Below are 17,842 nucleotides of genomic sequence, written 5' to 3'. Positions count from 1 at the left end.
TTTTATGTGTTATTTCTTACATTGTTACCTAAGGAAATTGAGGTTTTAATATATAAAGTCAGGAGTAACTATTAGATAGAAGAGCAACGTCCAACTCACCAACACTATGACCAGGAATACGACTTTCCCGAAGCGGATCCTGTTTGGCCCACCACCCAGGACAATGGATCGGATCCCAGCCGGCGACCCAAAACACCGCACCGCAGAAGGGGCAGACGGAGCGGTCTTCTGGTCAGGCTCCGTAGACGGGCGCACCGCTCCCGAGCATACTACTCGCCAATGTCCAGTCTCTTGACAACAAGGTAGACAAAATCTGAGCACGATTTGCCTTTCAGGGAGACATCAGAGAATAATGTTCTTTGTTTCAAGGAAACATGGCTCACTCGAGACATTCTATCGGAGTCTGTACAGCCACCTGGTTTCTTCACACAACGCCCCGACAGAAACAAGCATCTCTGGTAAGAAGGGCGGGGTGTATGCCTTATGATTAACGAGACGTGGTGTGATCATAACAACATACAGGACCTCAAGTCCTTCTGTTCACCTGACTTAGAATTCCTCACAATCAAATGTTGACCTCATTATCTACCAAGAGTTCTTTTCGATCATAATCACAGTCGTGTATATTCCCCCCCCCCAAGCAGACACATCGACGTCCCTGAAAGAACTTTAATTTGACTCTGTAAACTGGAAACCACATATACTGAGGCTGCATTTATTGTAGCTGGGGGATTATAACAAGGATAATCTGAAAACAAGGCTCCCTAAATTCTATCAGCAAATCGATTGTGTGACCCGGGCTGGCAAAACCCTAGATCATTGATATTCTTATTTCCGCGACGCATATAAGGCCCGCCCTCCTTTCGGAAAAGCTGACCACGACTCCATTTTGTTTCTTCCAGCCTATTGACATGACCTTAAACAGGAAGCACCCGCGCTCAGGTCTGTTCAACGCTGGTTTGACCAATCGGATTCCACGCTTCAAGATTGTTTCGTTCACATGGACTGGGATATGTTCCGCTTAGCGTCGAACAACAACATTGATGAATACGCTGATTCGTTGAGCGAGTTTATTAGCAAGTGCATCGGTGAAGTTGTACCCACAGCGTCTATTAAAACATTCCCCAACCAGAAACCGTGGATTGATGGCAACATTCAAGCAAAACTGAAAGCGCGAACCACTGCTGTTAACTTTTTATGGCTGCAGGGGCAGTATTGAGTAGCTTGGATGAAAAGGTGCCCATTGTAAACGGCCAGCTCCTCAGTCTCAGTTGCTAATATATGCATATTATTATTATTATTATTATTATTATTTATTAGTAGTAGTAGTAGTAGTAGTATTGGATAGAAAACACTCTAAAGTTTCCAAAACTGTCAAAATATTGTCTGTGAGTATAACAGAACTGATATTGCAGGTGAAACCCTGAGGAAAATCAAAACAGGAAGTGGCTTCTATTTTGAAAACTCCATCTTCCATAGCCTCCCTTTGCTGGATTTAAAGGGATATGAACCAGATTCCTTTTCCTATCGCTTCCTCAAGGTGTCAACAGTCTTCAGACATAGTTTAAGGCTTTTATTTTGAAAAAATTAGCCAGAACGAAAGCATCGCGTCAAGTGGTCACATGAGTTTTGCTCGCGCAACAGAATTTGGACAGCCATTGTTTTCCCCTCTCCTACTGTGAAAGACATTTGCGGTTGATATATTATCGATTTATATATTTTAAAAACAACCTGAGGATTGATTTAAAAAAACGTTTGGCATGTTTCTGTGGACATTTTGGAAACTATTTGGAATTTTCGTCTGTGTTGTCGTGACCGCTCTTTCCTCTGGATTTCTGAACATAACGCGACAAATAAACAGAGGTATTTTGGATATAAAAATCATCTTTATGGAAGAAACAGAACATTTGTTGTGTAACTGCGAGTCTCGTGAGTGAAAACATCCGAAAATCATCAAAGGTAAACGATTAATTTGATTGCTTTTCTGATTTTTGTGACCAAGCTTCCTGATGATAAGTGTACTTAATGTTTTGTAGTGCGATCGATAAACTTACACAAACGCTTGGATTGCTTTCGCTGGAAAGCATAATTTCAAAATCTGACACGACAGGTGGATTACCAAAAGGCTAAACTGTGTTTTTCTATATTGAACTTGTGATTTCATGAATATAAATATTTGTAGTAATATTTATTGAATGTAGCGCTATGCTATTCATCGGTTGTAGATGACACTTATCCGATATCGGGATTGCAGCCATAACAAGTTAATCAGGGCAAGGCGACCGGAAACATGACCGAATACAAACAGTGTAGCTATTCCCTCCAAGGCAATCAAACATGCTAAGCGTCAGTATAGAGACAAAGTAGAGTCGCAATTCAACGGCTCAGACATGAGAGGTATGTGGCAGGGTCTACAGTCAATCACGGACTACAAAATGAAAAACAGCCTCGTCGCGGACCACAATGTCTTGCTCCCAGACAGACAAAACAACAACTTTGCTCGCTTTCAGGACAATACAGTGCCACCGACACGGCCCGCTACCAAAACCTGCGGGCTCTCCTTCACTGCAGCCGACGTGAGTAAAACATTTAAACGTGTTAACCCTCACAGGGCTGCAGGCCCAGACGGCATCCCCAGCCGCGTCCTCAGAGCATGCGCAGACCAGCTGGCTGGTGTGTTTACGGGCATATGCAATCGATCCTTATCCCAGTCTGCTGTTCCCACATGCTTCAAGAGGGCCACCATTTTTCCTGTTCCCAAGAAAGCTAAGGTAACTGAGCTAAACGACTACCGCCCTGTAGCACTCACATCCGTCATCATAAAGTGCTTTGAGAGACTAGTCAAGGACCATATCACCTCCACCCTACCTGACACCCTAGACCCACTCCAATTTGCTTACCGCCCCAATAGGTCCACAGTTGACGCAATCGCAATCACACTGCACACTGCCCTAACCCATCTGGACAAGAGGAATACCTATGTAAGAATGCTTTTCAGGAGGAGAGAGAGACAGTGTCAATTAAATCCATTCTGAATTTCGGTTGTAACAACAATGTGGAGGAAGGCACTGTATCTGCTTTGGTGACATAGTATTGTCTAGATTAGTACAACAATAATAAAAACAATTATCCCTATAATCCATGACTCCCTTTGGCTGGGCCACCAGTTTTTGGTGGGGATTGAGAGTTAAATTCTTCTGTGAACAAATCACTTGGTTGGACTGAAATCAATAGAACACTATTTAAATGACCCCTAGTCACACCAATGCAACATAGATATTGTGAAGTCCAGGTATTTGATTTCAGCATGTTTCCACTCACCATGCAGGGGTTGCTCTTCTTAAAGGGAATAGACAGGGCCTTGAGGGGGATAAATTCCACAAAAAGGCTTCTTCATCACCTCTGATCAGTGCTCTTTGTGCTGGCAGTGCAGTCTGCAGGCTGGCCTCTAGAGGGCAGGGCTGCTGCAACAGACTGCAAACAAAGTACAGGCCACACCTGCCCTGTCTTTTATTTGTCTGTATCCATGCCACATTGCTGATTTATGCTTACATGCCAAATTAGGTATTTAATACTGAATGTAATTGAAAACCAAAATGGAATAAATATATGCATGGTACAAAGTGTTTTGACTGAGGTTTGTTTAGGTTTTTATGGTCTCTTGCCTCTCTCACCATGTGCTGTACACTGGGGTGGCACTGAAACATCTCATCTCACTGACATGTTCACATGCTGCAGCAAAGGCTACGAGCACTTTCTCTAAGAGTGAGATTTCTGTTGGACACACACACACACTGTGGCTGAACTGCAGTGTTTTTAAATTGGATATGGTTTGCATCAGTTTGGTGGCATATATTTGTTTGCGTAATATCAGTCTCTGATCCAGTTCTGCTGGTGAAAGTAAGGGGAGTTGCAGGTCATCTTTACTTCCTACTGTGCCAGAACTCTAAACCAAAGGCTCCTCCCTCCCAGAGCCTACTGTACACACATACAGCTGTCCTCGGTTAACCTCCACCAGTAGGCTCTGGCCGGTCTACTGCACAGCTCTCAGAACAGAGGAATTCTGATTCTATGATGAAGGTATCTTTGTTGTTCCATTAAAGTTGTTAGCTGTTCTCATCAGATTTGTAGAGGGCGCTCAGAGGGAGTGGTTCCATCATATCGATTCACACTGTTGGCTAAACTAAAGCACTCGTCATATGTATGGTGATGATGAATCAGCAGAACATGGCTTTAATTTGTAAATGCTCTCTAAATGGACTACATAACTCATGTTAAGGCCATTTGTATTGACTGCAAATATAGCTTTGTTTTTATGTTGGATGTATGTTCACATGCATATTTAGTAGCCTATACTGCCTACGTTGGTGTGTGTGTTCGCTCAGCTTGAGAGTGGAGGTTCTGTTTTTAGAGGAGTTTGTTCATTCAGGTATGAGCTGAGCAGCCAAGCAAAGCACAGTAATATCACCCTGTCTGGCACATCCCTCATTCACTCTACATCTCAGAGATTTACTGCATCATACAAAATAACTCAGTGAAGGCGTTGAGGGAGGGAGGGGGTTTTGATGGGTAATTGGAGTGCGAGAGTGTGTATCTGGTACCGTATGACACAGTTCCGTGGGCGATAAGGGTTATCTTTATACACAGACGGGCCGGAGGGTAGAGTCACCCCTTAAACGTTCACCTTCTCTCTTCCTTCTCTCTCACTATGCTCATGCTTTTCTAAAAGAGGTAAACCCAGGCAGGGTGGGTCGGTGTCGTCTCGGTTTTAATTGGCTGGGGGCCCAGGCGTGCGTTGTCTCCTATGGAACATGTTCTGGTCCCTCCCCTGAAAGTGCCTGGCACCTGACCTGCCTGGCTTCGCCCACTCTGGATTACATCACTGCTGGGGAAGAGTGCAATGTCTTTTCTTTCTCCCTCTGTGGGCAGACAGGTACTCCCTCTGTGGGCAGACAGGTACTCCCTCTGTGGGCAGACAGGTACTCCCTCTGTGGGCAGACAGGTACTCCCTCTGTGGGCAGACAGGTACTGCCTCTGTGGGCAGACAGGTACTGCCTCTGTGGGCAGACAGGTACTGCCTCTGTGGGCAGACAGGTACTGCCATTCTGAATATTCACTGTAGGTGGATATGACAGACTGATATTACTTCTCTGTACTGAGTTTCAATAGGCCAGACAGGTCGTGTCTCTTCACTCTTCTCATGGGTTGTCTGAGGCCTGATTATTGCAATCAATGATATCACGGACTGTACAGCTCCGCAGCAGACAGAGTGGCTGTGACTGTACCCTGGCTGTCAGTGGAAGACAGCCAGGTAGCTGTTTTGTGTGGGAAAATGGCTCAGGGTGACAGTGACTGACACTGTGAATTTGGACTGGGGGCTTGACTGAGTAGGCTAGCGTTGATACTGACAGACATGGAGTTTCTGAGGAGTCTGGTCCCGGCTGTCATATCGGGAGATGTATGGGCGTTGGAGTCTGGGGGGGCGTTGCCCCTGGAGACAGGTCCTTGTCTGCTGCGGATGAAGCGCCTGCTGGCCATTGGCCAGACGACCGAGGAGGACCAGCAGGGTCTGGTGAATACCTCCACTACCAGACCCATCTGCTCCAACCACATCAAAGGTACTGACCCGACTGACTGACACTGGGCAGGAGGAGCCCACTCTCTTACAATGACTCATCTATACTTATCTAGGCTACAGAGAGATTTCCATTCATGTTTAACGAGTAGCTCTGTAGTGCAAGTACTTGCGGTGGTGTGCTGTTCAGTAGTCAACACTTAACACTCAATCAACTTGCTGGATTATTTGTTACCGTGTCAAATACTAAAGTGAAACGTTGAGCCCATAAAAGGTATGATGCTCTCCACTGGTAGTAACTAGTATTATCTTGGCCTTGTAGCAGGTAAACCTGAACGTCATCCGCTACAATAACTTTCTAATGTGATACCAATGAGACATCCCAGGAATATAGTGTGGGGGGGGGGGTGTTGTACTGTCAGGTGAAGTACGGCTACTTGTCTTGTGTGAGTTAACATTAGTGTGCTTGTAGTGAGGCATCTTGGACATTGACACTTATGTCTGGTCATTTCCAAGGACGCCACCATACATTATCATGATACTCCGGTGCCAGTACAATATGTATTGCGTTTCTCCCGATTCTATATGTTTTGCGATTCAATACTGTGATTTTTTTTTTAAAATTATTTTTACTGCGATTTGATGTTCCAAACATTGCTCAGCATATGTCCACTATAGAGGGACAAGAGAGAGCCATGAGAAAATGACTTTTGATCAGTCATAGAAATAAAAGTGCTGAAAACCAATTGCCTCCTTATTTAAAAATAAGATGGAGAACAAGCTGTGACTTTTGGTGCAGGTTCAGCTAATTGCTGCAAAAAAATAACATTGAGATATTGTCAATACGATATATTGTCAAATAATATCCATATATATATATATCTCGTTAACTGTATAAAAAGAAGTCTCCCCCTCTTCACTAGAGACAATCCACATACGCAGCATGCTCACACATACGGCTATGACCACATGGTATTACAGCCTGACAGCTCTGTTTTGAAAGACACCATGAATGTTAACAGGAGGGTTCAATATGCTTTCACAACGCTGCTGAGTGGTGTTGTTCATGCTGAAATGGAACTTGAGTTGCTGGTTGGGAGTGTTTTTGCTTGAAGGTAGTACACGTTAGCAGTGATCTATGGGAGGGGGGTTGATGTTCCACTATGTCTTGGAATAGGCATTTTACTATGTTTTTGTTTCTCAAGGGCCATTAAATAAATGTTCACAAAATTACTTTACTATTGGATTCAAAATGGAGGGCCTGTCTAATCTCAGTTTCTAGTCAAGAGCTCAACAGGCCACTCGTTATGTGTGTGTGTGTGTGTGCCAGCCTGTTTCCATCGTCAGCAGGGTGATGACTCGTCAGTCTATCAGCATGGCTTTGTCCTCGGTCCTGCCTGTCAGAACAGGCTGGCTCTCTGTTTGCTAGTCCCTGAAACATGGCTGAACCAACTAACCAACCAATGGTCCCTCTGATAGAGCGTTACAGCTAGTCCAGACTGACAGCCGGATGCACCTTAATACAGTCCCAAACTGCATTACCTTCAGACACACCACCCGTCTTCACCCACGTGTTTAGAGATTGTTTACATGTCTGAGACGACACACACATCTAATCACTGTAGCAGCAGTAGCAAGACGGTGAATGTATGAGTGTCTTACTGACTGAACTCAACACTGTTAATACTGCCAATCCTAATGTAGTAGAATGAGGTGACTATTCAGGTTAGATTTGACAAAGTCACTGAGTTGCACAAGTGTGGCCATGCCAAGAGCACGGTGGAACATGATTGGGTAGCACTTTGCCTGGATGAAGGTTACCCACCTTCCCTTCTCCGGGGCTTTCCTGTGTGGGACGTGGGTGGCCCAGATGAACACCCCTCCCAAATTATGGCTCTGAGAAACCCTCTGAATAAAACATCTCATTCTATTCAACCAGGGCACTGCCTTCAGCAGTATTTGAAAATAACAGTCCTTTGATGTTGAGGAAGGCGTGAGTGATTTGTGGTGTATCTTAAAGAATGAAAGTGACATTGAAATGTTTTTTTAAGCTGCTCTTTCTGCAGTTTGGGACAGGTCCTGCCTCCCACCCTTTCCACATGATTCAGTGCCACGCCCTCAGGCTCTCATCTGGTCTGCCATGGCCTGCACTGCTTGCGTTGGCTTTTTGATTTGGTGCTCTCTCTTTCTCATTTGTAATTCAAGCACACAATGACATCACCCCAGAGGCGGATGTGAGCGCAGCTGATTTCAGGGCATGATTTGATTGAGACGTATTTGGTTAAAGGGCACTGCAGGTTTTCCTCTGAACTTGGGGTGTGTTCGTGAAACACTGATGTGTGGGGTGGAGATGTATGTCATGTGAATAGTTACACATTGCTATAATTATCTGACTTTTTATACACAGTTTGTAGCCTAACTTTGCTATCTGGACATTCCACAGTGACAGAATTAGACTTTGACTGTAATTTCTGTACTTTAATATGTGTGCAGAACAAAAACATTGATTTAGAAGTTTAACAACCATACAACTCTATGCACAATGACGACTTTAAACAATTTACACATGACACAAACACGTTTGGTAACAGAATTACGGTAAAATCTTAACTCTTAATAAACCTTTTATATCTGCTCCATATGAAGGTTGAGAGATGTCTGCAGAAATTATGGGGTGTCAGCTATGACATGACACCTGCAGTTAGAACAATCTATTTTGGTGAGTGAACTACAGCAGTGAATTTACATCTAACATAATTAAATCATGGCTCCTTGAGGTGTATTGTACACAAATGCATAATGATGGATATGAATGTTATTCTCTTAATGATGTGTCCCATGTAGGTACACACAGGTAGAAGTATGCAATATCCCTTTTTTTGTTGCATTTTTGGGTGTTATTCTACACACGGGCTATTATTGTAATGAGCTTCGCCCCCAAGGAACACATTTGGTTGGTTCGGACCAGACCTAAGCTGAAGAGATGATAGACATCTGTTTCACAAGTTTGGACAGTACAGTAGATATGTACATTATACTGTACTCTAGTGTGCTACTGAACTGTACACTTATTTACTTTACTGGGTGGTCAACCACCCTAGATGTATCAGGAGACCTAATGGGTGGTCAACCACCCTAGATGTATCAGGAGACCTAATGGGTGGTCAACCACCCTAGATGTATCAGGAGACCTAATGGGTGGTCAACCACCCTAGATGTATCAGGAGACCTAATGGGTGGTCAGGCTTTTATTCCAGTCCCCCTCTAACAAACCACATTTTAGAAATGATCAACTGGCTCTGTGGTTTGAGCAGGGCTTGATCAAAAGCCTGCACACACAGTAGCTCTCCAGACCACGTGTTATATACAGTTACATAAAAGTGATTTTACTTTGGGGGGGTTAAGTGCCTTGCAGAACGACAGGAGAGGGTACATGGGATCAGAGAGCAGCCTCCCAGTTTCAATAGCACATTACCATTACTTTTAAATACGTACATGGAGAAGCAATGGAAGTCATGAAATTCCATTTGTCAAAATGTGTCAGAACCCTGTAGTTGGAAATGCCCATCTACTATCTGTGACTTCAGCATGACCGTACAGTCAACTAGCATCAGGTTTGTTGTCTGACACGGATTGCTTCAGCCTGCTTGGGTAGAGAGCAGTGCTGCAGGCACAAGCAGTGAAAAACAATTACCTGAGCCAGCAGAGCCTGATGCACAACTCTGCTATGATCCAGTTTTCCCATTAGAGGGCACAAATTGTTCCATGAATCACTTGGAACTCTTAGACTCCCACATAACTCACCCATCAAATGCTTGACAATGGAAAACATCAAGCATATTGAAGCTAGTGCCTGTGAAAATGGGGCTATGATAAATGAAATTGCCTTAGCGAGGGGCTGTGTGTGTGAAGATGAGGTTTCATTCTTAATTGGCTGGCTGGCTGGTAGCAACTCTCTGCTAGTAATTGTAGGGAGGATCTCGCTGTGCTGTGGTGACCTTAGTGTCTCTCCCCTGACTCTGCTCTGTTAATCTGATAGTCAAAGCTGGGCAAGCTGGGTCCAGCCTGGTGGAGGGGAGACAGGATATGTTGAAGTGGTGTGAAGGAGCTGTCGGTGGTTGAAGTTTGTTCTGAATGGTTATGGATGGGAGCTTCTAGTGAGCATTATTAGACATGTTATTGAAGACACTCCTCACAACAATATTGCATCGCTAGCTGGCTAACTGCTTAGCTAACAGAGTTCAAGCAAAATCAATGAGAACCTTGTCTCTTTTACCATGATGTATTGGGGATGAATGTTGTTCCTGCTGAACGGTGGTATTAATGGAATTGGTAGGCTCCTGGCTCTAGGATGGTAGACCTGGACAGGACCTGGGCCGGGCTGCAGAGAGCTGCCTGATTTTCATCTGATGCATTGTCCTCTGCGGCCCGGGGGGTCAGGGATTAAATTACAGCTCCTATCGATTTGTTTTTTCCCCCCACTTTGTGCAGAACGCTATGGACAGGAAATGCATTCTTCATCCTCACTGTGGCCTCATTAGAGACAGTCAGGATGGCCAGCTGTCAATCAGCTGCCTGTCAGGGCATCCCTCTGCCTACTGAACACTGAGCCTGCCTGGCAGGGCATCCCTCTGCCTACTGAACACTGAGCCTGCCTGGCAGGGCATCCCTCTGCCTACTGAACACTGAGCCTGCCTGGCAGGGCATCCCTCTGCCTACTGAACACTGAGCCTGCCTGGCAGGGCATCCCTCTGCCTACTGAACACTGAGCCTGCCTGGCAGGGCATCCCTCTGCCTACTGAACACTGAGCTTGCCTGGCAGGGCATCCCTCTGCCTACTGAACACTGAGCTTGCCTGGCAGGGCATCCCTCTGCCTACTGAACACTGAGCTTGCCTGGCAGGGCATCCCTCTGCCTACTGAACACTGAGCTTGCCTGTCAGGGCATCCCTCTGCCTACTGAACACTGAGCCTGCCTGTCAGGGCATCCCTCTGCCTACTGAACACTGAGCTTGCCTGGCAGGGCATCCCTCTGCCTACTGAACACTGAGCCTGCCTGGCAGGGCATCCCTCTGCCTACTGAACACTGAGCTTGCCTGGTAGGGCATCCCTCTGCCTACTGAACACTGAGCTTGCCTGGCAGGGCATCCCTCTGCCTACTGAACACTGAGCTTGCCTGTCAGGGCATCCCTCTGCCTACTGAACACTGAGCTTGCCTGTCAGGGCATCCCTCTGCCTACTGAACACTGAGCTTGCCTGTCAGGGCATCCCTCTGCCTACTGAACACTGAGCCTGCCTGTCAGGGCATCCCTCTGCCTACTGAACACTGAGCTTGCCTGTCAGGGCATCCCTCTGCCTACTGAACACTGAGCCTGCCTGTCAGGGCATCCCTCTGCCTACTGAACACTGAGCCTGCCTGGCAGGGCATCCCTCTGCCTACTGAACACTGAGCTTGCCTGTCAGGGCATCCCTCTGCCTACTGAACACTGAGCCTGCCTGTCAGGGCATCCCTCTGCCTACTGAACACTGAGCTTGCCTGTCAGGGCATCCCTCTGCCTACTGAACACTGAGCCTGCCTGTCAGGGCATCCCTCTGCCTACTGAACACTGAGCCTGCCTGTCAGGGCATCCCTCTGCCTACTGAACACTGAGCTTGCCTGTCAGGGCATCCCTCTGCCTACTGAACACTGAGCCTGCCTGTCAGGGCATCCCTCTGCCTACTGAACACTGAGCCTGCCTGGCAGGGCATCCCTCTGCCTACTGAACACTGAGCTTGCCTGGCAGGGCATCCCTCTGCCTACTGAACACTGAGCTTGCCTGTCAGGGCATCCCTCTGCCTACTGAACACTGAGCTTGCCTGGCAGGGCATCCCTCTGCCTACTGAACACTGAGCCTGCCTGGCAGGGCATCCCTCTGCCTACTGAACACTGAGCCTGCCTGTCAGGGCATCCCTCTGCCTACTGAACACTGAGCTTGCCTGTCAGGGCATCCCTCTGCCTACTGAACACTGAGCTTGCCTGTCAGGGCATCCCTCTGCCTACTGAACACTGAGCCTGCCTGTCAGGGCATCCCTCTGCCTACTGAACACTGAGCTTGCCTGTCAGGGCATCCCTCTGCCTACTGAACACTGAGCATGCCTGGCAGGGCATCCCTCTGCCTACTGAACACTGAGCCTGCCTGTCAGGGCATCCCTCTGCCTACTGAACACTGAGCTTGCCTGTCAGGGCATCCCTCTGCCTACTGAACACTGAGCTTGCCTGGCAGGGCATCCCTCTGCCTACTGAACACTGAGCCAGCCTGGCAGGGCATCCCTCTGCCTACTGAACACTGAGCTTGCCTGGTAGGGCATCCCTCTGCCTACTGAACACTGAGCTTGCCTGGCAGGGCATCCCTCTGCCTACTGAACACTGAGCTTGCCTGTCAGGGCATCCCTCTGCCTACTGAACACTGAGCTTGCCTGTCAGGGCATCCCTCTGCCTACTGAACACTGAGCTTGCCTGTCAGGGCATCCCTCTGCCTACTGAACACTGAGCCTGCCTGTCAGGGCATCCCTCTGCCTACTGAACACTGAGCTTGCCTGTCAGGGCATCCCTCTGCCTACTGAACACTGAGCCTGCCTGTCAGGGCATCCCTCTGCCTACTGAACACTGAGCCTGCCTGTCAGGGCATCCCTCTGCCTACTGAACACTGAGCCTGCCTGTCAGGGCATCCCTCTGCCTACTGAACACTGAGCTTGCCTGTCAGAGCATCCCTCTGCCTAAAACCAAGTGGTTTTTTCAATTGAGCCCTGAGCACTAGTACAGATCGGCCTGTATCAGTACATTGCTATAATGTGATCATAGCTTAGTTACATTGTTGACATTCTTGCTCGGGCCCAGTGCTCTTTGGTTATGTCCTGTTCTGCGTTGGACAGTTTGTACTGTTTGATCTAACCTGACCTGAGAGCTGATCCTGTTGTATGTTGTACTGCATTCCTGAAGGAATGAGCAGTGTTTACTCTAAACAGAGATTGTGTGTGAGAGAGTCCACTTGTTCAGGTGTGTTAGGAGTTTGGTGAAGGAACATTGCTTCTGAGAGAGAGACAGTGTTGCAGCAGAGCTTAGTATGTTGTGTTTTGGACCGAAGCCACACTATGGCACAGCCACATGCGGTTAATCATGCTCAGCAATACACAAAAACTATCCTTCCCACTGTAGGCCTATTTGTTTAAATGGCAAAGTCATTCAGTGCACTTTACTGTTCCTTCCATCGTAAGGCTCACGAAGGCCTGGTAAGTGTACTGTAGGGCAGGCAGGGTGTGACAAAGCTGGCCTTTGTTTACGATACCGAGCCCTGGTTTGGTTTAGCAGAACTTGTCTTCTGTTGTGAGAGACAGAAGAGCTTCCACCTGAGAGAAACAGATGTTTTGTTAGTGATCATCTTATCTGTTTTTCTGGAATGTTTTGTGAACAAAAAGAATCCTGTCAATGACCACATCAGTTGATGTCATGTGGTTTGCTTTCAGTCTACAAGCAGGGTTTAAAAGGAGACACAAACACACACTGGGTGTTTGTCGCCAGTAGTGTGTGTGTGTGTGTGTGTGTGTGTGTGTGTGTCTCTCTGATGGCTGTTGCTGGACAAAAACTGATGTAATCCTATGACCTCTATGGGTGTGTCAGTTTGTTGTTGACTCAAACAGATTTAAGTATCCTACTACCCATCATGCAGTGCTCTTTGTGGATGAGAGCAGCAGCTGCTGTGGGTGGCATGTTCTGTGCCCCAGGCCAGTGAAAGGTGACTGGGTGGCAGTGTGCCATGATCTGTGCCCCAGGCCAGTGAAAGGTGACTGCCCCAGTATTGAAGCCTCATGTCCAGCAGCATAGCTACTAGTGTTATATGGTATACCGGTGCCATGGTAATATCACGGCACCAAAACCTCATACTTAATATACCAACATTTTAGAATACTGTAGTACCTGGGGCTGGGAAGGGCCAGGGACCTCACCATATTATCACCATGCTTAGGGGCCGATATGCTATTGGGATACTACTCGCTGTCTTGACATCTTGCTATCTTATCGTTGGTTAATTAAATGTTGCTATCATGACAACACTAACTACTCTGTGTGTGTTCAAAATGCATTTTTATAGATGGAACTCTTTCTTTTTTTTGTGTAAAAAGTAATTTCCTGTTGTGTTGAAAAGCTGCTGAATGTAGTTTGAAGAGAAGTGTTGATTTTTGGTTTTATGCTGCTCTGGTGTATCATTCTTCCAGTTCCTCCCTCTCTTCTTCACTCTGGTTCTTCCTCTCCCTCATACTGCAGTCGGGGATGATGCATCAGTATTGCTGTGGAGAGAACAGGAAGTGTAGTTTCAATAGGCCAGCGGAGAGGGAGCGCGAACGCAGCTCTAATGACATGTTAGCCGCGCTGGACCATATCCAGGGAACACTCGCAGCATTTTGATGACATCACCTCTACCCCAGCCCCCCTCACCCAGCTATTGAAGAGAGGGCGTCAGCAAGCATCGGTCAGCGAACAGGAGCTAGTTACAGAAGGGAGGGGTTGTCCGCGAGCCAATGGGGAGAGGGCGACGGTGGGAGACGAGCCGACAGTACTAGCAGTAGCAGGCTGGGACACGAGAAGAGAAGAGGGAATATCACTGCTCTGCCGAACAGTCCGCGTGCCGCTCCGCTGCCGTTCCTCTCTCACACTGGGAGGGAAGTTTTCCTGCACTGTTCATTCACCTCTGTGTTGTCTGCTGGGAGCAGGATGAGGGACTCAGTGGATTGGCTCGCCAGCAGGCGTTTGGATGGAATGCAGCTCTAGAGAGCCGTGAGGCTCCTTATCTGTGTGTCTGGGTGGTTTTACTCTGCACTGAAACATCTAACAGCCTGACATTTTCCCAAGGGCCTCTCTGCACACAGCGGCTGACCGGGGTGTTTTCTATAGTCCACCATGACTCCTATATCCAGCTCCTCTGGAGAGGAGACCTGGGCTTCTGGCTGAGGAGGAGAGGTGTGTGTTTTGGGAAAGAGGTGTGTGTTTTTGGGGTACCCTTTTTAACATCCCACAACCCTCAGTGGCGTCATGCTGAGCCTGCAGGATTCACTGTTCTTTGAGATCAGCATCAAGTCTCTACTCAAGTCGTGGAGCGGCAGCTGTGAGTACCCTTGTGAAAGAGTCCCCACACCAGCACGTGATGTTTACATGCCACACCTGGGCAACAGCACGCTTATCTACCTCACACTCCTGGATTTACACACCACAAGCATAAATACGCTAATGATACCCATATAAGACTGCTTGTTCTCTTGGATGGCCACACAATGGTTTAATCAGAGCAGAAAGGGGGAAGTGGGGAAGGGTCTAGGTATAGAGGTAGACAGATGGGGGGAGGGGGGGGTAGTCCAGGTGTGCCCATCTGGTCTAGTTTGATCTATGTGCAGGTAGGAGTGGAGTGAGCTGTCTTTCTCTCCTCTTTACTGGCTGTCTCTCTCTCTCCTCTTTGCCGGCTGTCTCTTTCTCTCCTCTTTGCCGGCTGTCTCTTTCTCTCCTCTTTGCCGGCTGTCTCTTTCTCTCCTCTTTGCCGGCTGTCTCTTTCTCTCCTCTTTGCCGGCTGTCTCTTTCTCTCCTCTTTGCCGGCTGTCTCTTTCTCTCCTCTTTGCCGGCTGTCTCTTTCTCTCCTCTTTGCCGGCTGTCTCTTTCTCTCCTCTTTGCCGGCTGTCTCTTTCTCTCCTCTTTGCCGGCTGTCTCTTTCTCTCCTCTTTGCCGGCTGTCTCTTTCTCTCCTCTTTGCCGGCTGTCTCTTTCGCCTCTCTCCTCTTTGCCGGCTGTCTCTTTCGCCTCTCTCCTCTTTGCCGGCTGTCTCTTTCGCCTCTCTCCTCTTTGCCGGCTGTCTCTTTCGCCCCTCTCCTCTCTTCTCTACTGGCTGTCTCTTTCGCCCCTCTCCTCTCTTCTCTACTGGCTGTCTCTTTCGCCCCTCTCCTCTCTTCTCTACTGGCTGTCTCTTTCGCCTCTCTCCTCTTTGCCGGCTGTCTCTTTCGCCCCTCTCCTCTGTCTTTTTCTCTCTCAAATTCAATTTCAAGCTGCTTTATTGGCATGAAAAACATTGTCAATATTGCCAAAGCAACAATGTGTAAACAATAACAAATAATAAAAAAAAAAAATAACAATAAAATGGTAACAGTCAATTGTAGAATGTAATGTAATAAAAATGAAAATATAACTATGAAAATGAAATTATAACTAACGGTCATCTTCACCATTACATCAGTACTACAACTACTATCATCATTACTACTACTACCACCACCACCATCACTAAACTGCTACCATTACCACCCATACCACTACCACCACTAAACTGCTATCACCACCCATACCACTACTACTACCACATTACTAAACTGCTACCATTACCATTACCACCCATACCACTACCACCACCATCACTAAACTGCTACCATTACCACCCATACCACCACCACCACCATCACTAAACTGCTACCATTACCACCCATACCACTACTACTACCACCATTACTAAACTGCTACCATTACCACCCATACCACTACTACTACCACCATTACTAAACTGCTACCATTACCACCCATACCACTACTATTTGGAATCATAAACAATAATAATAGTAATAACAGTAATAACAATAATAGTAATAACAAGTAAGTTAATGCTTTCTATGCAGATGTTATTATTCAGTATCCCTCAGGCTATGGCAGACAAATACATATTTGGCTGCAAGAGGAGCCATTGCTCCTTCGCCCATGAGTATTTTTAGTTTTTCCTCTGGGTTTAATAAGTTCAAATTTGGAATAAATGTGTTTCTGTGAATAATGAATCTCTTGGTGAGGAATATTTCTCACAGTAAAGGAGTAAGTGCATCTGTCTTTCCCTCCCCTGTCGTGCAGTGACCACATACACGTCTTTTGGTAGCCATGTCTTATGTCTGCCGGTTTCTATTGCCAGTCGGTGGTCACTCAGCCTGTACTTGGTAAGGATCGGTCTCTGCTTCGTATCTCTGACAGAGTAGAGATAATCAACCAATTCATATTCTCTGTTTAGGGTCAGATAGCAATTTAGTAGGCTTTGGGATTTTGTTTTGTTTTTCCAATGTTGTATATATGAGTCGTTTGATTGGTTCATGATTTTGTTTATTGGAATTCTTTATTTTGAAGCAGTGCTGGTGTCGGCTTGGTTGGTTAGATCCAACACCAGCTGACTGGGAAGGCTCATTTCTGGGCTCAGCTCTTGGGTTTGAAGTGCTTTAAATTCCAGACTTGAATTTGGACTTGAATTTAGATGTAGCCAAAATGTTAATGCTCTTTTCTGTATTTTCATTATTACTGGAAAACGGCCCAATTCTGCCCTACATGCATTTGTTGGTGTATTTCTCTGGACTTGTAGGATTTTCCGACAGAATTCTGCATGTAGGGCTTCAATTGGATGTTTGTCCCACATTTTAAAGTCCAGTTTATTGAGTGGCCCCCAAACCTCACTTCCGTAAAGAGCTATTGGTAGGATTACACTGTCAAATATTTTGGTTCAAATTCTAATTGGGATGTTGATTTTGAATAATTTCATTTTTATTGCATACAATGCTCTGCAGGATTTTTCTTTGAGTGCATTCACTGCCATATTAAAGTTTCCCAATGCAGATATAGTCAGACCAATGTAGGTGTCATTTTTAGTGTGTTCAATTATGGTGTTGTTCAGGGTGAATTTATATTTGTGCTTCTGACATCTGTTCTTTTTTTGGAAAATCATGATTTTCGTTTTTTGGAAATATATTGCCAGGGCCCAATTATAGCAATATTGCTCTAGAACATTAATGTTCTGTTGAATACCTTTGGTTGGTGATAGAAGTACCAAGTCATTAGCATATAGCAGGTATTTTACCTCTGTGTCAAATAGTGTGAGTCCTGGCGCTGGAGAATGATCCAACATGTCTGCTAATTCATTGATATAAATGTTGAAAAGATTTGGACTCAAACTGCAGCCTTGTCTCACACCTCGACATTGTGAAAATAATTTTGTTCTTTGGTTTTTGATTTTTATTGCACACTTGTTTTCTGTGTACATACATTTTATTAAGTCATACACCTTACCACCAAGCCCACTTTGGAGAATTTTGTAGAATAGCCCTTCGTGCCAAATAGAATCAAATGCTTTTTTAAAGTCAATAAAGCAAGCAAAGATTTTGCCCTCTTTTTTTTTGGTGGATGTGTTTATTAATGAGTGTGTGGTGTGTGTATATATGGTTAGTAGTAC

The 17,842-nt window shown here is 46.2% G+C and overlaps 1 protein-coding gene across 13 annotated transcripts in view; it reads left to right on the top strand.

The window, feature by feature from the left end:
- fryl (furry homolog, like) overlaps positions 1-17,842 on the top strand; it is a 102,964-nt gene that overhangs the window by 17,200 nt on the left and 67,922 nt on the right. For 8 of the 13 annotated variants that reach the window (XM_036978369.1, XM_036978362.1, XM_036978366.1 and 5 more), the window contains exon 1: positions 14,165-14,714. The exons of 2 other annotated variants lie outside the window; for them this stretch is intronic. In XM_036978369.1, the coding sequence (XP_036834264.1) occupies positions 14,642-14,714 (73 nt within the window). In that variant the 5' untranslated portion in view covers positions 14,165-14,641. Of the gene's footprint in view, positions 1-14,164; positions 14,715-17,842 lie in introns of those variants that run through there. 3 more of the 13 variants (XM_036978373.1, XM_036978374.1, XM_036978370.1) reach the window with 1 other exon arrangement.

The sequence above is a fragment of the Oncorhynchus mykiss genome, chromosome 5 (genome assembly GCF_013265735.2).
Source record: "Oncorhynchus mykiss isolate Arlee chromosome 5, USDA_OmykA_1.1, whole genome shotgun sequence".
Taxonomy (NCBI): Eukaryota; Metazoa; Chordata; class Actinopteri; order Salmoniformes; family Salmonidae; genus Oncorhynchus; species Oncorhynchus mykiss.
This window is presented reverse-complemented; position numbering and strand designations above follow the sequence as displayed.